The 22,304-nt window shown below is 46.8% G+C and overlaps 1 protein-coding gene across 1 annotated transcript in view; it reads left to right on the top strand.

Moving 5' to 3' along the window:
• Positions 1 to 22,304, top strand: part of LOC144754157 (E3 ubiquitin-protein ligase TRIM39-like) — an 80,468-nt gene that overhangs the window by 50,962 nt on the left and 7,202 nt on the right. Inside the window, exon 5 of the mRNA XM_078641739.1 lies at positions 2,151 to 2,200. Coding sequence (XP_078497865.1) covers positions 2,151 to 2,200 — 50 coding nt within the window. The remainder of the gene's footprint in view (positions 1 to 2,150; positions 2,201 to 22,304) is intronic.

The raw sequence follows: 22,304 nt of genomic DNA, 5'->3' as shown, positions 1-22,304 counted from the left end.
CCCATTTTTGAGTGCACGATAGTGTTCAATCATACGGTCTTTGAGTCTCCTTACTGTACTTCCTACATAGATTTTACCACAAAGACAGGCAATAACATAAATTACAAATGATGTTTCACAGTTAATGAAAGAATCAATAGAGAATGTACCAGTATTATTATATTCAAATGTCTGTACTTTCCTCATTGCCCACCGACATGAGCTACAATTACCACAATGAAAAAAGCCATTCCGGCGAGTTCGAAGCCAGTCACTCTGGCTTATTTGTGTAATAGGTTTTGGATAACTTGGGCTCACAATATTAGCTAGAGACATTCCTTTTCTGTACGTAATGCTCGGTCGCTCCGTTAGAAAGGGCTTCAGATCTTTATCGGAACTGAGCATATGCCAATGTTTGTTCATAATATTGAAAAGTTTATGGCTCCCTCTACCAAAGTTGGTAATCATTCTGATTTTCTGATTATTTTGAGATACTTCAGGTTTACTCTTAGATCTCAATGTATCATCTCTCTGTAATTTCTGGACTCTTCTAGCCGCCTTGTTAATTAGAGTATCCGAGTATCCTCTGTTTTTAAATCTTTTAACCATTGATTTTTTCCATATTAACAATGGCATACCTTAGTTAGGTTTACGTCTGGTATTTCCTCCAAACTCTGAGTTACCTTGATTCCTAGATACCTAATCTGGGTTCCAGTTTGAAGCCCTACCTTCTCTTTAGCCTATGTCATAATCTCGGTCTTCCCCTTATAGATTAAATACCCTGAAAGACTCCCAAAATCTCCTGCATGCATCTCAAGCTGTGGAACAGAGAGCTCTGGGTTCGATGTATACAGAACTATGTCTTCAGCATACAGTGCTATTTTGGTTGGTAACCCTGCAGCTTCAAAGGGAAGAATGGTCTTATCCCACTGATCATCTGGGAAAAGGGCTCAATATATATATACAGGACAGAATTGGCGACAAAGTACACCCCTGCCTAGTTCCTGTGGATACCTGAAAAGAAGCTGTAAATTGGCTGCCGGCACCTTATATAACATTTTGTACAACTCCAGTAACTTTACTGCTGAAACCAAAATTCTGCAATACCTTCCAAAGATAGACCCAAATAACCCTATCAAATGCTTTAGCAGCATCAAGTCTTACGATTGTAAACAGGAGATTAAATTCCTCGGCCGTATCATTTGCAGCGATAATTCAATCGATTATTCATACAGCTGTCTGTTAGGCACAGACCCCTTTTGATCGAAATGGTTTGAAGGATATCTGACAACCTCTTAGCCAAGATTCCTATGATCATTTTGTAATCACAGTTCGACAACCATATAGGTGTTTAGGAATCCGCTAACCTAGCATCTTTAGGATCATAACTACACTTGCCTCATACCAGGTGGGTGCAATTTAACAGCCCTCCAGAGAGATCTCATTAAAATAAAATACTCAGAAGGGGACCAACGAGGTAATCAATTTTATACAGAATTCAGATGGGATCCCGTCTGGGCCTGCTGCTTTCCCATTACTGAGCCTCCAGACCTGTTCCCTTATCTCTCCCTCTGTGATCCTTCCCCTAAGACCTAAAATCTGCTGTTCTTTAGGACGTGGGAGTTTTTGTTTTGGAACCAACCTTTCATTACTAAGGGGTCTGGGTTCAAATCTTCCTTATATATCCCACTAAGGCTAACCCAACATCTTGATTGTAGAGGATAGTAACAAGGTTTACACTGGCAGGCGTTGGGTGTGGCAGTGTTGTGTTGTGGGTGCTGGCAGGAATGCACGTGCACTCCAGTTAAAGAAGTATTTATTAAGTATATACGCAAGACTCCACCAGGAGCAGATGTAACCTGTGAGTCACCCCTCTCACTGAGCTAACCGCCGCTCCTAGAAGACTCGCGTGTGGCACTCCATAGCATCACACGAAGCACGCTTCTCTCACTGAGCTATCTGCCTTAGAACACCCGCATCCTGTCATAATGTATTAGAGGTACTTTTAAACTTCATTCAAGCTTTGACTGTTTTGTATGAACAGTAACTCACACTAAGCACTAGTCCGCAGGTGCTGCTCTTAATACTGAATATTATTTCAAATACAAGTCTTATGTGATGTTCATCCTCTGTCATTGCTCTTTAATAAAAAGATGTGTGTGTTATTACAGGTGTAATAATGTGAAGATTCAGAGCCCAGAGATGATGAAGATTTATAAAGGTAAATATCAATGTGATGATTAGCGCTGTATGTTACTGTTCATGAAAAGCATGTGGTATGATATGGAATGTTCTATTCCTATGGATTGGGATAGGAAGGGATGGGATAGTGTGTATGTGATGGTATTGTATGGTTTTGAACGTTATGATTGGATGGGAGGGTGGGGTGCTATGGGTTGGGATCGTGGTATAATATGGTATGATGGGATGGTGTGGTTCGGAATGGGATGTGATGAGATGGGATGGTACTAATTGGTAATTTGAATTCAATGGGATGGCATGGATTGGTGTGGTGTGGTGTGCTATGGAATGGTATGGCATGAAATGTTCAGGTGGTATGGTATGGGGTAGGAAGGGATTAGATGCAATTGCATAGTATGGTATCGAATTTTATGGAATGGTATGTTATGGCGATATTGTATGGAACGTTATGATGGAATGGGCTGGCGTGATGTTCTATGGTGCGGGATCATAGTATATAATGGGATGGATTTGCACCTCAGAATTTGGTATTTACTGTATAACACATTCTGTGCTCCAGAGTTCTAGCTCCAACAGTCACCAAACACATGCTTCTACACTGACCCAGCACATACACCTACACTGACCCAGCACATACACCTACACTGACCCAGCGCATGCCCCTACCCTGACCCAGCGCATGCACCTACACTGACCCAGCGGATGCACTTACACTGACCTAGCACATGCACCTACACTGAGCCAGCGCATGCACCTACACTGACCTAGGGCATGCACCTACACAGACCTAAACACATGCACCTACACTGACCCAGCGCATGCATCTACACTGCCCTAGAGCATGCACTTAAACTGACCTAGCACATGCACCTACACTGACCCAGCTCATGCACCTACACTGGCCCAGCGCATGCACCTACACTGACCCAGCGCATGCACCTACACTGACCCAGCTCATGCACCTACACTGACCCAGCGCATGCCCCTACACTGACCCAGCGCATGCACCTACACTGACCTAGCGCATGCACCTACACTGACCCAGCGCATGCACCTACACTGACCTAGCGCATGCCCCTACACTGACCCAGCGCATGCACCTACACTGACCTAAACACATGCACCTACACTGACCCAGCGCATGCATCTACACTGCCCTAGAGCATGCACTTAAACTGACCTAGCACATGCACCTACACTGACCCAGCTCATGCACCTACACTGGCCCAGCGCATGCACCTACACTGACCCAGCGCATGCCCCTACACTGACCCAGCGCATGCACCTACACTGACCTAGCGCATGCACCTACACTGACCCAGCTCATGCACCTACACTGGCCCAGCTCATGCACCTACACTGACCCAGCTCATGCACCTACACTGACCCAGCGCATGCACCTACACTGACCCAGCGCATGCCCCTACACTGACCTAACACATGCACCTACACTGACCCAGCGCATGCACCTACACTGACCCAGCGCATGCACCTACACTGACCTAGCGCATGCACCTACACTGACCCAGCTCATGCACCTACACTGACCCAGCTCATGCACCTACACTGACCCAGCGCATGCATCTACACTGACCTAGCGCATGCACCTACACTGACCCAGCTCATGCACCTACACTGACCCAGCGCATGCATCTACACTGACCTAGCGCATGCACCTACACTGACCCAGCGCATGCACCTACACTGACCTAGCGCATGCACCTACACTGACCCAGCTCATGCACCTACACTGACCCAGCGCATGCACCTACACTGACCCAGCTCATGCACCTACACTGACCCAGCGCATGCATCTACACTGACCTAGCGCATGCACCTACACTGACCCAGCTCATGCACCTACACTGACCCAGCGCATGCATCTACACTGACCCAGTGCATGCACCTACACTGACCCAGCGCATGCACCTACACTGACCTAGCGCATGCACCTACACTGACCCAGCGCATGCACCTACACTGACCCAGCTCATGCACCTACACTGACCCAGCTCATGCACCTACACTGACCCAGCGCATGCATCTACACTGACCCAGTGCATGCACCTACACTGACCCAGCGCATGCACCTACACTGACCTAGGGCATGCACCTACACAGACCTAAACACATGCACCTACACTGACCCAGCGCATGCACCTACACCGACCCAGCGCATGCATCTACACTGACCCAGTGCATGCACCTACACTGACCCAGCGCATGCATCTACACTGCCCTAGAGCATGCACTTAAACTGACCTAGCACATGCACCTACACTGGCCCAGCTCATGCACCTACACTGACCTAGTGTATGCACCTACACTGACCCAGCTCATGCACCTACACTGACCCAGCTCATGCACCTACACTGACCCAGCTCATGCACCTACACTGGCCCAGCTCATGCACCTACACTGACCCAGCGCATGCACCTACACTGACCCAGCGCATGCATCTACACTGACCCAGTGCATGCACCTACACTGACCCAGCGCATGCACCTACACTGACCTAGCGCATGCACCTACACTGACCCAGCTCATGCACCTCCACTGACCCAGCGCATGCATCTACACTGACCCAGTGCATGCACCTACACTGACCTAACACATGCACCTACACTGACCTAGGGCATGCACCTACACAGACCCAGCTCATGCACCTACACTGACCCAGCGCATGCATCTACACTGACCCAGCGCATGCATCTACACTGCCCTAGAGCATGCACTTAAACTGACCTAGCACTTGCACCTACACTGACCCAGCTCATGCACCTACACTGGCCCAGCGCATGCACCTACACTGACCCAGCTCATGCACCTACACTGACCTAGTGTATGCACCTACACTGACCCAGCTCATGCACCTACACTGACCCAGCTCATGCACCTACACAGACCCAGCTCATGCACCTACACTGACCCAGCGCATGCATCTACACTGACCCAGCGCATGCATCTACATTGCCCTAGAGCATGCACTTAAACTGACCTAGCACATGCACCTACACTGACCCAGCTCATGCACCTACACTGGCCCAGCTCATGCACCTACACTGACCTAGTGTATGCACCTACACTGACCCAGCTCATGCACCTACACTGACCCAGCTCATGCACCTACACTGACCCAGCTCATGCACCTACACTGACCCAGCTCATGCACCTACACTGAACCGCAGGGGCTAAGATCACGATATGCGTGTCAATATTATCCCCTGACTTGTGAGCCCAGATCCTGCTAGGCTGCCCCCATCGGAGTGGGCAATATAATGCCACTCACGAAGCCTGATTTTGTTTCCGCCCCTAGTGTAACATCCCCTATGATAGATCCCGCCCGCTTGAGGGTACTCGCGTGGAATGTACAAGGTGTTGGGACCAAGGGGGGATGACGCTCTTTGGTGTAGGACATTCCAAGGCCACCAAATAATTGCACTACAAGAGACATGGGATACAGCTGAAGGCTTTCACTTGGATGGTTTTACCTCCTACGTTAAGCATGAAGTCCCCTCCACGTCAGGGCGCGCAAGGGGAGGTCTTCTCCTATTGGTTTCTCTCGACTTGGGCTACAGAGTGAGCCACTTTGTGTCATTCTCCCCTTATTGTGGCAGTAGATCTGATTTTTAAGGATCACCACCAGCTATTAGTAATAAACTTCTATAATTCTTTTACTAGACTTTTTGCAAATGAACATTTAGTTGCCTTCGAAGGTATCCTTTGATACATATAAAAAAAACTGAAACATTCTTATTCTGAGATCTTAATTCTGGGCAATTTTAATACACATTTATGCAAGTTGGACTGTATTTTAAATAAGGCCCCTGGGGACTGTCTATTTTTTACCCATTTTGAACATACAGAGTCGGGCATACTCTTAGAGGGGCTTCTTGCTGCAAATAAATTGTATTGTTTAGAGCAAACGGGGGTTTATACTCCTATTCCCATTTTTAGCCATCGAGGATGCTCCAGTATTATTGATTTTATAATGATTTCTGCATCTTTAGCTCCTACAGTCTGTAGTATGAATGATCTGGAGCCCTTATAGTGATCATAATCCCCTTACACTTGACTTGTTATACTCATCTGCCTTTTATAAGGTTGAGAGTAGAGGTGGCTCTAAGCATGATATTCGCACTAAGGACCAGTCACGTAGACTGAAATGGATGAAAGTGGTGCCTGAACAGTTTTTAGATAAGTTGTACGTGGAGTGCACAGCCAAGGTTTTAGTATGTATGGACAGCACTGGGTCGGATGGAGCGGTATTAGACGCCTTTGAAATACCGACCAATCAGATAGCCACTAACTTAACTATCCCATGCAGGGTAACGGATCCAAAACCACCCATAATAACTTAGCACTGGCCCTTAAACAAAAACCCATAAATGTGAGTAAGATCAGGGCATGCAGGGCAGACTATAAGAAGGCCACTCAGGAGAGGAAGAAAGCTATCAGGGAAAGGGCATGGGGGGATCTTGGTCAAGCAAGCACCTACTCGGATAGTAAGATGTTCTGGGCGGTGATGAACAGCCCGTTGTATTCGGAGACTGGAAACACTAATGCAGACTGTATAGTGATGGTGAGTTGGAGAGGTTGGGACCTGAGGGGGAGCCTATCCTGCCGTTAGAGCCACTTCATTTTAATGTTGTTGAGTCCTGGCAGCTATTCTTGGCAGAGCTGGGGAAAGGCCCCTGTATAAGGCAGACCCTCTGGAATGGGCTGCAATATTGGTTCGGGTTTGTAATGCTGCTCGTACCTGTGGCTTTCCCCCATCATGGGCAAAGGCTATTATCATTCCAATTTTTTAAAAGGGACCTAGGGACGGCCCTGCCTGTTACAGACCTATCTCACTTTTGGATTCCGCTGCCAAAATTATGGGAAAGGTGATTTTGAAGCGGCTATCACTACGGCTAGAAACTTTTAATGTCATTAGCGGTTTGCAGTATGGGTTCAGGTAAGGGAGAGGCACATTGGATCAATGTATAAACTTGAGCCTGGTGAATGGGAAGTATACCAGAGCAAGAGGGGCACCACTGCACGTGGGATTCATGGATCTAACGTCGGCCTTTGATCGAGTAAATCAATTAAAACTGTGGCGGATTCTGGGGAAATTGGGCATAGAACCGAGTCTGGTATCCTTTTTACACTATGCCTATAATAACAATGACGGCGGTAAGATTTAAATATGATGGTAGTTTAACGGATTGCTGGAAGGTTAAGCGAGGGGTACGACAGGGGTGCATTATGACACCTTTATTGTTCACACTTTACATAAATAAACTAAGAGACCACCTCACAGGCAGTACTCAAGACATCCCAGGAGCTGGGTCCAAATTGGTCCCAGCATTACTGTACGCACATGACGTAGAATTGTTCGCAAGGACAGCCATAGGTCTCCAAAATCGTTTAAATACTTTTATTGATTTTATGGAGTCACTTGATTTAGCGACCAATTTTACCAAATCACACACAATGAGAATGGGCAGTAAAAAGGCCACTGCGACAACGTTTTTTTGTAAGGGGTGGAATTGTCGAAAGAGCCCACTTTTCCGTATTTTGGGATGTTATTTGACAATAATGGGTCCTGGGCTGCGCAAAGGCAATTAAAAAAAGAACACTTTGGTCAGAGCAGTTGGGCCATTTGGTATTTTGCCAAATAACTGGGGTTGAAACCAATACTTGCCCTACTCAAGGTTTATAAAGAGAAATGTATCCCTATGGTGACATATGGGTGCGATGTATGGGGTCATAAGGATGTGAGGGACATCCAGGGGGTCCAAAACAAATGTACGCGCGGCCTCCTCGCTCTCCCCTCTAGTACCCCTGCCTTTATTTTACATGAGGAGCTTGAGGAGCTTGGCTTGGGGTACATCTCGGATTACATTGCTTTGCACCCCTGATGTGTTGGTTGAGGATTTGGTCAAGTGTTTCTCCCGCTCTGAATCAGATGGTCACCATGGGTTGCATTGCCCTTAAAGGGGCCCTACTAATTCCGTGGCTAAAATACATCCGGGAGCAATTGACGCTGCTGGGCTGTCCAGATATGTATAGTAAACCAAAATCTTTAGGACCGGCAGCGATCAAGGATATTAAAATGAAGTTCTTGGTTAGGCATCAGATGACTAGGGAGGGTTTGAACCTGCCAAGCCCATGGTGAGAAGGTATGTCATCCTCAGTTCACAGCCACAGTCCTAACTGTCACTAGTAAGAAACGTACAACATTGTTTTGGTTTAACTAGATTCCAGCTGAATCACGTGTCCTGGTCTTTAGCCTTCCCAAGGGGTTTTCACGGCCAGGTACCTTAAAGCCGTGCCCTTGTGATATTTTTTCGGAACAGGAAACTTTACATTTTATCTTTTTCTGTGAATTTTATACCCTACTTCGTAAGAAATTGATAGTGCCGCTATTGAGAGAGGCAAACTTTGTTCAAGTAAAGCCTGCTCTGTTATTTTTACAAATGCTACCCTCCCCTGTGGTGGGCTTTGGGGTTGCAAGTTTTCTGCTAGGGGCAATGAGATCTAGGACGAAGATGTCCCTGCAGTAGTTGCATAACAACCGTTTTAAATAAGTTTATGACATTATATACTCTTTTTTAGCATTTTTTAAATACTTAATCATGATCAGTTTCGCTTCAGTCGAGTCGTGCTAGACTGAGCAGCCAGAGGGCAGCAGAGAGCCGAGAGCCGTACGCCAGATGCCAGAGAGCCAGGAGCGGAAAGCGTCAGCAAGCGCCATAGGCACCACGCTTCACCGCAGCACACCACGCCGGGCCAAGCGCTGAAAACCCCCCCCACTGGAGGAGGAGGAGGAGGTAAGGAGACCGGGGTGTGCCGCGTACGGTGGTGGATAAACCCGTGAGCCCCACTGTGGGCCCCTGTGAGCCCCCTGTGGGCCCCTGCGAGTCGGGAGCCGTGAAAGCTGTGAAGGGCCGCGTGCAAAGCGCAGAGGACTGCCATGGGCCGCGGCACGGCTTGGCTGAGGCGGGGACCCAGAGGCGACCCGGTGAAAGACTCTATCTGCTCTCAGGGCTGAGGCTGCGGGACATGGCAAGACTGCGGTTCTGGTTTGGAAAAAATACAGAGAAACGGGATCTTTTTTTTTTAAGAATGGCAGCAATGGATTGATTGATTGTAGAGACCACGAACACTTTGGAGCAGAAGAGGGCAGCAGAGAGATGTACGCCAGACCAGGTGACTCGGCTCTTTGGCTCTGGCTCTAGCTGTGGGTTGCAGGACGTGGGCTGTAGTCCGTAGGCGGCGGATCTCAAGCCAGGGTGTGTGCTCAGTCGTGTTCTAGCCTGTCCAAGTCCTGGTCAGGATCGGCCGCGAGCCCGGAGGCCCTGAGTGGCGGGGCCACTGGAGGTCTTTCTTTGCACTGTTGCTGGCAACTCTGACGTGCTATTCCTGGGCTGTCGCAGGCCTATCATCTGGTGGCTTGTGGTGCCTGCAGCTCTGGTCTCTTCACTCTTGAGCCACTGTCCCCAGAGGGCCCCAGGAGGGCACCAGGGAGTAGTAATACTCACGGGATTGCAATGGAGAACTCCAAGCCGCTTAGGAAATTACCCAAGAGAAAGGGCACAGTCTTACGAGTTGTCTCCCCTGAGGCCAACCAGCAGCAGTTGCCGCCACACCAGGTCAAATCCCCTCAAACTGGTGGCTCATTGTCGCAACTTCGAATTAGTGACTTTTTCGACACTGCTCCTCAAAAAAGCTCTCAAACAGGCTCTCCCTCCACCGCAACATCCCAGCATGGTATGGAAACAAACGCGGACACCCTGGGCCATGACAAACACTCTGACTCCAGTCCTGTTCACCCCAAAAGTTTACTTTCGGATAATTCTCATTCATCATCGTCTAAAGCTCTGGAATCATTTGAGCACCACCAGTTACGTCCGCTTCCCCAGGATGCTGCAATAACGACACAGGTCACCACCACTGTTTCATCAAGTGTATCTCCTACTGGCCTGGGGAGCCTAACAGACTTAGTCTTGGACTCAGACTCTACTACTCTCACCACAAACACCACTATAATAAACACGGAGGCCAAGCTACAAGTCCAAGCACAAGTTTACGGCAGAGTGCCATCTACCCCTCCAAAATTTGATGATAACCGCAATGCGGTAGATATGACTCCTAAGCCTTCACCACAATACAGCCGAGGTCCGGATCCTCTCCAAATCATTCAGAAGGATTTTCAATCGTTAAAAAAGAGCCTAAAGTTTGAAAGCCCCCTGTCATCTAAGCGATTCTTGGCCTCTTTAGAAGCACGTATCGAGGACTCCCTTGCTCATACACCGGGCCTCGGCTCGCATCCCAACTCCTCTAGTATTACGCAAGATGATCAAGAACTACCGGTGTTTGTCTCCCAGGGATTTATAAATTCTATTTCGGTCTCGGTGACATCACTCCACGTAAAGCAAGACGCAATTGCTACAGCTATGCTTTGGCAATCTCAGAAAATGGAACTGCAGGTTGACCTAATTCAAACTTTGGCTTCAACACTGTCTGACCTGGGCTCCAGATTAAGCTCTCTTGAAAGGTCTGCAGGGCTACAGGATAACACGAACATCTGTCCCTGCTTGCCAATAATAAATAAACTTTCCGCTCTCCCAGAAATCTTGGGAGCACTATTGGACAGCGTGAAAAATAACACCGACGGAAATGGATTAGTGAATCTCCCTCAAGAACTCCAAACTTCAGTCTCTCTCGAGGAGTCCTCAGAGCACTGACACATTGGTTGGCTCCCCATCTGGGAGAAAGCCGACCTCTCCGTCTCTTGAATCAGATCCTAATAGCTTGGCTCGCTCTTCTCTGGGGATCAGCCCAGGCAATCTCCAAGCGGGCCCGAAACGCCTCGACCTGAGCAGCCCCGCACTGATGAAATCAGCGATGCAGCAGCCTACTCTCACTAATACAATCCAGAAAAATACGGCTCCCACCTCTTTGAATCTCCCAATGAAACCTCCTTTGTCAAGGAGAGAGAGAACGAAATTGAAAAAACAATCCAAGAAACAACGCTTAGCAAAAAGGAGAGTGGGTTTCGACGGACCAGTAGCTCCTAGTATCCCAGATATCAAACCTAAAGACCTTCCTTATTTCCCAACTAGCAGCCCGGCCCGACGTTGTCTGGGTATGAATTGCTGCCAGCCAGTAGTATATTGTGTTGTAGGATTTCGTTTTGATAGCATTTCTTATCTGTGACAGGCCTGTGAAACGCTCCGATTCACAGTGCACTGCTGATGCACTTATAGTGCGCGTTCAGTAGTGTGTGAACTCGAGTTTCCCTACTTTATTTTTCCTTACAATATTATATAGCGCAAACTCGACAACATGGCATGAGCACAATTTACATTACAGAAGAACACATTCATTTGTGGTAGGCACGGGGAGACAAAGCGATTTGCCTGGAATCACAGGATGTTGAGCTGATGCCGAGATTCGAACGTAGCTCCCCAGCTCTAAAGTTCGTAATTCTAGAACTTGTGGCGGGAGGTGTGTCTAAAAGTGTATGTCGGTGCTGGCCATCAATGAGAGAGACCTGTTCATTTTTCAAATCGGTGGTGAAAAAATATGAGTATGTTGCTGGAGATGTGGGCCGCCGTGCCACCAATGTACTTACCGGGGAGGGTAAACACCCATTATTCTTTCTTTCCGCATACCATCACTCCGCATACTTTCATTACGAAAGTACCATGACTCCGCAATGCCATTATAACGCATGGCATTACATTTTATATGCTTTTACCACGCATTATGTTATAAAATCTTGTATAGCGCGCGGCTGCCCCACCTAAGGGGCGTCCCGGCGCTTTAATAGACAGGAGAGTTGGCTGCCGTAGAGATGGACATTCGGCTATAACATAACAGTGCAGTTAACAAAAAAGGTAGGTTTTCATAGCCCTTCTAAACCTCAGAAGGTCCTTGAGGCCACGGATCTGGGGTGGTAAAGCGTTCCACATTTTCGATGCCAAGTAGCGGAAAGAACGTCCTCATTTATAACAGATTTCGTTGTAAATGCATGAATGGTAAAAGCATGTTTTTTTAAATGTTTGGATAAGGTAAGTATGGGTATAGGGGTATATGTTTTGGGGTACTGAGGTATATGTTTTGGGGTGTTTTGGTATTTTAAGGGTTTAGATATAGTTTTGGGTAATGGGGTACAGGGGTAGTTTTAGGGTTTAGGGATCGGTATGGGTTTTGGGGTACAGGGGTATTTTTAGGGTTCAGGGCTAGGTTTGGGTTTTGGGGTATAGGGGTATTTATAGGGATCAGGGGTAGGTTTGGGTTTTGGGGTACAGGGGTATTTTAGCGTTCAGGGGTAGGTTTGGGTTTTGGGGTACAGGGTTATATGTATGGTTCAGGGCTAGGTTTGGGTTTTGGGGTACAGGGGTATTTTTAGGGTTCAGGGGTAGGTTTGGGTTTTGGGGTACAGGGGTATTTTAAGGGTTCAGGGCTATGTTTGGGTTTTGGGGTACAAGGGTATTTTAGGGTTCAGGGGTAGGTTTGGGTTTTGGGGTACAGGGGTATTTTTAGGGTTCAGGGCTAGGTTTGGGTTTTGGGGTACAGGGGTATTTTTAGGGTTCAGGGGTAGGTTTGGGTTTTGAGGTACAGGGGTATTTATAGGGTTCAGGGCTAGGTTTGGGTTTTGGGGTACATGGGTATTTTTAGGGTTTAGGGATAGGTTTGGGTTTTGGGGTACAGGGTATATTTATAGGGTTAAGATGGGTTAGTGTTTAAGTGTGTGGGTATTTTAAGGAGTAAGAGTGGGTTATGATTATGGGGTGCAGGGGTATTTAAAAGGAGCAGGGTGGACACCCGGAGCTGGAATGTACAGAACCTGGGAAGAAAAAACAATGAAATATTGGGCACAACGCTCGCTTTTTTTCCCCGTCATTCCGCGCCCCGCCCACGCCCCCAGCACAAGCTCCCAGCACACGATATGAGACATGGCGTGAAGGGCGGAACGTACCACACTCCCCCAGCGTTTGTCACGCTCCCAGCACATGCCCACAGCACAACGCAGACACGCCCACAAGGGACTACTTTGCTGGCACGGTTCCTTTACCTTTTAAATGTATCTGGTGGGCGTCTGCATAGCCTATGTCCTTCTGCTGCAACTGCCCTTTCCAACGCTGTATTGGATGTTATGATTGGTGCTGTGTTTCCTGAGATTACCTCCCTTAAAGGTTTGGGCTCTCTCTTTATTATATTAGTATAGATTTTCAATCTGGCTTCAAAACCCAAGATGAAAACCATCGGGACAAGCACGACTCAGGTGTGCAACAAGGATACCATAGAAAATACAGGACCACCGATACATGATCCACCCGTGGGAATACCTCCAGCTTTGGGAGCGACCGAACTTCACACTACAAGGGCAATGTTCGGTTCCCTACCATATAAAATCAACAGAACACCTTCCTATGACCTAGGCCTTGGGAGCGTGAACAACACTGCACAGCCAGCGGCAGCTATGCAAGAAGCTCGGAGCAGCCAAATTAATGGCCAGGATCTGGTAAAAGCTTTTACAGGAGATCCTCAAACTGCATTAGAGGGAGTAGTGAAGGGCTGCTCCATGTGCCACCTACCTGAGGCTCCAACCAATGTCTGCGGGGACTCTTCTATACAAATGCAGAGGCCCCACCAGCCCCAATTTATCTATGCCCCGGGAGCACAAAATCTTCACGAGGGGAATAATCATTCATCAGGAGCACAACCTCAACAACTGGAGGTGCTTGTATCTTCAAGCAAACTAGTCAGGAGTCTGAACCATCAAAGCCCGGAAAATGATGCTGAACTTGTCATTTTTCCTCATTATGCCCATAAGGGCGCACACGACATCCTTAACAGAAATAATCTTCTTCCGCTATTCAATAACATTCCAGCATTGTCTGGGGTCAATTCTTCGGACCTTACTTTAGTCAAGTTCTCCTCAATACCAGGCAAAGGGGGCTCAGAGGCAACCGTGACAACGTGGTCCCGGGAGTCCATAAGGGATGCAATCCTAGGCAAAGCAGGCACATTTGAAAACTGGGGGATTGAATTATGGGTGCCAACACAACAAAAATATCCTCACGTCCTCCTTCCATCGTTCCCTGCAAGGAAATATATTAGCGTCCTAAAGGGGTCCCGGGGTGCAACCCATGCCTGGCTCCCAGAAGCGACGAAAGCGGACAACTTTATAAACATCTCATGCAACAGCAATCATCGCATGGTGAGCTGCAAAACGAGTCACCATGCCCGCGCTTCCGATGAATATCACGGGCCCCCTCACCCAGAGCCTGCAAGTACATCTGCCCGGCAGTGTTCCTCCTAACGGGGAAGTCAACTGGTCGAATCATAATCTGACTATCACGTCCTGGAATGTGGCTGGGCTAAAGTCAACTTTTGCCTCCAAATCAGCCGTGGAATACCTGAATAAAAGCGATATCATCTGCTTACAGGAGACTTGGTCCCTAGCTCCAACACTTTGAACTCTTTCAACCAGCTACTCAGGCCAAATCACACGGAAGACCCTCAGGGGGCCTCTCTATTTACATTAAGCACAGATGCAAGATAACGGTGACCCCTATTCTTCGGAACTCAATGACAGAGCAGACAGTATTAATTAACGGCCTATCATCTTCATGCAGGGCCTTACCCATGCTTCTAATCAACTGCTATCATAACTCAATGAAAACACAAAAACAACTGCTACAGAGCGATCGATTAAGCATTTGGCAGATCTGTTACTGGAATTTGCAGCAGCAGAAGTTCTGCTAAAAGGGGATTTTAACATCAAAGGTCTGGCTACCAATGTGGGTCCGGCCATCAGAAGTAAAGAACAAGAAGCCATGATTACATTCTTAACCAATCACAATCTATGATCCGCAAAACAAATTAGACTAGAACAGAATCCCGGGACTTATTTTCCTCCAACCTTCAAAAACATCTCTACAATTGACTATATTTTCCTCTCACCGTTTTTAGGAAACAAACTAACTAAGATGGAAATCCCTTACCGTCACGAGAGTGACCACAACCCCTTAACGGTAACAATTGAATTGTTAGTGCCAGCCGCCACGGAAATAACAGCTGTGGGGCACACAACGCAAGCTGAATTACACACTTTAGTCAGAATAATCAAATGGGATTCATCAGGTTCTACCAAGGCACAGCTCTTCCACGGACTTACATCATCGGTGGGACAGCGCTATCAGAAAATTGCATAAATCTCTTAACGGGATCCGAGGCCCAACAAAAGTCTTACGAGCTACGCCCGAAGCGGATCTATGACCCAGAGCTAACCACCAAAAGAAAAGCCCTTAGGAGGGCTGTGTGTCTGCACAAATTGAATGGCACGGCGCGCTCGGCCTATAATATGGCATTACTGCGCAAGTCCTTCAGAAAATCAGTATGGGCTGCGAATAGATTAAAAGAACAAAAAGAGTGGATAAAAATATTCGCACTGTTACAGGGCAAGAACCTATCCCAGTTCTGGAATTATATGAACAAGCTTCGCTCGTCGAATAACAACAGAGGGAACGCAGTTTGCGAAGAAGTCTGGGCCCAGCATGTAACTCAATTATATGGCAGTGACACGTCGGACTCCGTGGTGACCGATTTAAGAGACAATGTCGATCCAACGCTGACTGAACTCCATGAGCTGACCTCTGCAGCCGAAGTCTCCAAATTTCTGAAGGTAATGAAAAACGACGGGCCCCTGGGCCTAATGGCCTTCCTGCAGGGGTTTTTAAATGTGCGTTGGCGGAGTGGGTCGAACTTCTTGCCTCATTATTCAACAACGTGTTTATGACTCGCCAGCTACCAGACTCTTGGCTCGGCACGATTTTATGCCCCATCTTCAAGAAAGGAAACCCCATGCTCCCAGCAAACTACCGACTTATTGCCCTACTAGATCTTGAGGCGAAGGCATATGCCCGGTGTCTTCTTAAGCTCTTAGAAGATTGGGTAGCTGAAAACAATATTCTACCTTACTTTCAAACAGGGTTTCGCTCCTCAGCCTCCACCATACACAACATCACAACTTTGGCTTTCCTGAGTCAGCAGGCGGCACAAAAAAATCATCTTCCACTATACTGCTGCTTCATTGACTACAGCGCAGCCTTCAATAAAGTGTCTCGCGACATTCTATGGAGGAAACTGGACAAATTGGGGATTCCACAGAACCTGCTAGGAGCCCTTATCTCCCTGCACAAGAACACCTGGGTGCGAATTAAAACTGTCCCCAAGACAGTCTCCAGAAAAATTGCCATCGGAGACGGTTTGAAGCAGGGCTGTGTTCTCGCCCCGCTTGTGTTCAATCTCTATACGGCCGATCTGGGAACATATCTGAAGAAAAGCAATTTACTCCCGCCAAAGCTGGGTCCTGCAAAACTGGATCTGCATATTTTACAATATGCTGACGATATTGTCATAATGGACCAGACAAAAACGGGGCTCCAACGAGCATTAAGTAAGCTTCATACATATAATACGGCCAACGTGCTAAAAATCAACCAAGAAAAGACCAAGGTGATGATATTCGGCCGCTGTAACAACAAGAGAAGTTTAAGGTGGCACATTGGGCCCGCAACGATCAACTCAACAGCATAATATAATTACTTGGGAGTATGGTTCTGCGAGACTTCAAGATCAACAGCTCATTTAGCTGCAATGAAAAAAAGAGCAGGTGCAATAACATACTCCCTGACTCGTCTGAATCAGTCTCTGAGCAGCCCCTCTGCAGAACCTATCTTGAAAGTGATCAAAGCCACACTACTCCCCGCCTTAAACTATGGGCATCAGGCCTTTCCCGGTGCATGCTGTGTCAGTCTTGACCACGCCCAGGTTTCCATTTACAAAAAAATCTTCCATCTCCCGAAATTCATTCAGAGGACAAGACTACGTCTGGATCTGGGACTACAAAGGCAGTCCATCTACTGCGAGGCAGATACTTTGAAATATTTTATAAGGTCATTAAAAGAAGCAGATACCACCCTAAAATTCTGCCTAAAAGAGATGTTTACCAGCCCTGGAAACCCATGGAATCGTCAGATTACAAAGGCCATTAAATCATTAGAGATTGACAGCTCCCTGCTAATCTCAGACACAATTCCATACTCAGTGTGGAAAAAAGTAATCAACAAGCAGGCGAAACTAATTTCCCATCGGATGGACCTACAGGCTTTAAACACACCAACTGTCTTGCTTCCCTTGAATGTCTCATACCAGCCTGGGGTACCGCAATTTTATCTACTGGAAAACCTGAACGCAGTGGCACGGAAGAACATATTGTTTATGCGCCTTCTAGGCCTGTGTTCTACGGCCTCCTACAGATGGGCTCCTTCAAAGGAGGGGTGGGCCTGCAGACTGTGCTCATACCATAAAGAATCATGGCCGCACCTTCTGTGTTGTTGCCCCGCTATGGATGGCGCTAGAAAGCATTTATTAAAACCTTTATTTTTAAAATGGGGCACTAGGGCATGCTGGGAGGCGACGGCTCTGTGTTTTACCTCCACAGACATTCAAGCGCTTGCTAGGGTTGGAACGTTTGTGAGACTCTTGGTTAATTTCTTTTCACCCTCCGTGGCTCCTACGCTTGCTGCCCCCCCCCCCCAAAAAAAAACTTATTACTGACTTTTTTCGTCTCCTGGTCTAGCACCTCTTGTTCTAATCTTTTCATTTTTGGATTTCAATAGCAGCTTAACACTGGTAGTTTTAAGATTTTTAAGATTGTTTTTAAATGTATACATTTTTTTTTAAAATGACAGTGTATTTCTTCAGTTTTGTTTCTTGATGCGATAATTGTGTTAATAAGGGATATTTCACAGCAACAGTTTTAATTAACTGTGCTAAACAAATAAAGTAAACTTAATCATGGGGATATTTCTTAAGCAGTTATTGCTATGGTATTTTATTTCTTTTGTTTTAAAATGCACTGATATTTGAATGATTGTTTTACAATGTGTTTTACTTCAATTTGAACAAGTAATTAATTGATGTATATGTAATAAGTGTATGATGGGGATCCTTGTATCGGACATGTATACCATTTCCTTCTTTTTAATGTATTGATAGTCTTTCCAAGGTCTTTGTTTTAATTGTGTGGTTTTGTGGCTTTTGGTAGCCGAATAAAGTATTTTTGACGTGGGGTAGCCCATAATAAATTATGGGTAATATGGGTTACTGGTTGTAAAAGATCTATACTAGTTTTGTGAGGTGGACACATCCGAGGGACAACACAGATTTCAGTTCTCATGTGGTACCTTCTACTTAACCACCTTTCGCCTCCACGACGCTGCTGTTTCAAAATCACTTCACTCGGCTCCACTGTAACCTTTCCTAATTGTGATTTATTTTGACAAGGAACTTTATTATTTGGAGCACAATTGTCGGAATTGGTTGGCGTGGTAATGTCCACTGCTCTTGGAGTTGTCTTTAACTGCAGCTTAATGTCGTCCAAAACAGATTCTACAATTCCAGGGAGCGATGCCAGTTTATCTAAAACTGGACTGCAGACACAAGCAGGAACATATTGTGTGTCAACTTGTGCCCTCTGGACCAGTGCATTCAATGCCCCAATATTCTAATTGATTGCAGTAATGTAGAGAGCCATTGTATTCAATAAGTCCACCTAGATGTCTGACTTACTAGACTGGTATGTTAAGGCTTCGATGACAGTTTGAAAGGAACTAAGCAAAATATCCCACGTATTGTTGTCGTTTCCTCCCTGACAAGGGGAGTGGCGGTCCAATACTTCAGCTTGTAGGTAGATGTCTGGAGACAGTGATAAGGGGGGGCAGCCAGAGGTATTCCTTCTCCCTCCACCTGTGAGTGGAAAGGTCTCATCCAATTGAGTCTTCCCCCCGAACTCAAATGGAATTAGGCACACCTATTAGAGAAATGCCATTGGTAATTTACTGTTTTGTTCCCTGGACAGGATCCTTGCCGTCCAAGCCTGAAAGTTGAGGCTTAAAGCTGTTATCGTGCGAATTAAATGGTTGGTGCACCTCAACTATCACTTATCTAACCTTGCCCTTTGTCAGGACAGTGTTTGGCTCTATTACATGTTTTGCCGCCAGTGGCCATTGGAATTAAGATCCAGTCCCTCAGGAACTTTATCCAGCTCAGACTGCAAAATCCCCAAGTCATTATGACTTCAATGAGCTCAACACCTGAGTTTGCCTTCTCTCCACGGCTTGGAAGCTCCTTTTCATCCAGACCTCCCACTGGAAGGCAGGTTTTTTAGTTTACATTTCTGCTGAGGTAACAGCCTTTAGAGCTATCTTCTGAGTTGTGGGTGTGATTTCGGAAAACCCAGGTTAAAACGCATGTTGCGGGCTTGTAATCGACTTGCCTCTTTGTGATATGTAAGTAAAGCAGTCACTGGATTCTTTAAAGAAACAAATTTCCCCCATACTATTTGGCTGGTAGTTGGAACCTCTGGTATAATTGGAGGAAATCCCCTTCTTGTTCAATCAAGCAATCAATCAACCAAATAAACTTTATTCGGTTTCACAAAAGTAAACCATAGAATGTGCCCTCCTTCTTGTTCTGTTGTAGCCTCTGCTTGCGTGGGTTTCATTTTTTTTATATCAACCGATTGGAACACTTTTGTCTAATCCGAGCAGTTATTGGCTCCCCTCCTGTTCTTCCTGAGAGCGTAGTGGGACTACCAACCACTCTATATAGAGTATCTAAATTGGCAGAGTAAATATAATAGCCGTCGTGTGGTGTGTACCTTCGCAAGTTTTCCACTTTCTGAGCTGTCAGGGGCTTAAAGATTACACTGCACACCCCACGTAATCAAAAGATTGTTACTTGAACGCGCAAAGTCACACACAAGTCTTTGCCCAGCAAGGCTATTGGTAGGAATGTTTTTTGTTCACTGGGCCACTGGCGTGTTGAACGGACAACTACAGGTGCGGACCTCTGAAGGAGCATTTGGCACTGGCCTTGTGCCAGCTGCTTCCGCGCCTCTTGGAGATTACCGCAGCACTGGCCATACCTGCAACCAGTGGTGTAACGAAAGTTGAGGGTGCCCCCCTACAAGGTACATGGAGGGGCCCCATTCCACATTTAATCTGGAGCTCTCAGGCCTGAGTATTGGTCAAGCAGCTGGTGGCCCCAGACACTCGGCCCTTGTCCATCTCCAAAACAAACCGTCTGCAATTTGAGAATTACCATCGACAATAAGCTTTCCATGAAAGCCCATATCAACCGAGTATTGGGCACCTGCTACGGCATCTTACAGAAACTACTAAAAATCTTCAAATGGTTACCAATGGAAACCCAGAAGCCACTGGTGCAGGGCCTAATTGTAAGTCGCATGGACTACGGAAATGACTTACTGGCCTCTATAAATGAAGACCTTTTCTCCAAATTACAGATTCTGCAGAACACATCAGCAACAAGATTAATTTTGGACCTGCCTCCTGGATCGCCATCCTGTCCCAACTTATAACTCCTTCATTGGCTTCCAGTTAGGAAGAGAGGGCAGTATAAAATCCTGTGCTTAACACACAAAAGCATCTATGGCACTGGCCCTGGTTATCTTGAAAAAAAACTGAAAAAATACCAGCCCGCCAGAGCCCTGAGATCTAGCTCCAAACTTCTCTTAACTCCTCTGTGGGTTTGCACTGTGCGAAACGGAGGCTGCCCCTTTTCATATCTTGCCCCCCACCTTTGAAATAAGCTTCCATCCCACCTCACATCTATCCTAGACAACCCGCGCTTTCGTAGAGAATTAAAAACATGGCTGTTCTCTAAATGAAACGAGATAGAACCCAGGTAGTGGAATCGTCTGCGAGCGCCTTGAGACCTAACTGTGATTTGTGCTCTATACAAGATTCTTTGACTTTGACTTGGAGTACTGTGCTGAGGGGCCCCCTACAGCCCAGGTTCCCCCTGCACCACAGGGGCTGCGTGGGCCTTTGTTATGCCACTGCCTGCAGCCACCTGCCTCCTGGGTTGTTGAGTATAATCCCCAGCTCTAGATGCTTCCAGTGTCACTACCTTCTCATTGCCCCTGTGTCCTCACCGGCTCACCAGCGGCACTCCTTGACTTAGACTGAATATCCCAGCCGAAGAGGGGCAGATGCTGAACAGAGCGTACAAGCTCTGAGCTCTAGCGATGCAACCAGGCTGGAGCAAGGGCCGGAGCCTCGCAGGAGCGGAGCCTCTCTGTTCCGCTCCTAGGATTGCGGTGCGTCCTCGCATCACTCGCGTCACTTCCGTTTCCCTCGTGATTGAATCGCTAGTAACACTCCGGGTAGCTCTGTCACTCATTACCATCTAATACAATGCACTGACTAGTATTCTTCTAGTCGCTCTCCTACTCTGCACCATACCTTTGGAGCAGCTCTTTTACTCTGTGACATACAACGCAGTGTACTGAGTAGTAAAGTATACCTTGGAGTAGCTCTGTCACTCTTCGCCATCTGATGCAGAGTACTGACTAGTACTGTATACCTTCTAGTAGCTCTCTTGCTCTGTACCATCCAATGCAGTGTACAGACTAGTACCGTTTACTTTGGAGTGGCTCTGTTGCTCTGTACTATCCAAATTAATGTACTGACTGCAACAGTTTCATTTCTAATAGCTTGGTACTCTGTAACATTTTTATGCAGTGTACCGACTAATACAGTTTACCTTCCAGTAGCTCTCCTACTCTGTACCATATATTATATAGTACTGACTAGTACAGTGCGCCTTGGAGTAGCTCTGTCACATCTAATGCAGTGTGCTAACTGGTACTGTATACCTTGGAGTAGCTCTGTTGCTCTGCACCAACTAATCTGGTGTGCTGACTACTACAGTTTACCTTCCAGGAGCTCTATCACTCAGTACCATCTAATGCAGTGCACAGATAAGTACTGTATTCCTTTTAGCAGCTCTCCTACTCTGCACATTCCAACACAGTGTACTGGCTATTACTGTATACCTTTGGAGTAGCTCTATTAATGTGTGTCATATAACGCAGTGTACTAAGTAATCCTGTATACCTTGGAGTAGCACCGTTACTCTGTGCCATCTAATGCACTGTACTGACTAGCAGTGGCGGCTGGGGCCATTTGAAATTGGTGGGTGTAAAAGTTGTGGATGGGAGGTTGCGAACGAGTTGCTACAGAAGCTCAGTT

The sequence above is a fragment of the Lissotriton helveticus genome, chromosome 5_1, assembly GCF_964261635.1.
Source record: "Lissotriton helveticus chromosome 5_1, aLisHel1.1, whole genome shotgun sequence".
Taxonomy (NCBI): Eukaryota; Metazoa; Chordata; class Amphibia; order Caudata; family Salamandridae; genus Lissotriton; species Lissotriton helveticus.
This window is presented reverse-complemented; position numbering and strand designations above follow the sequence as displayed.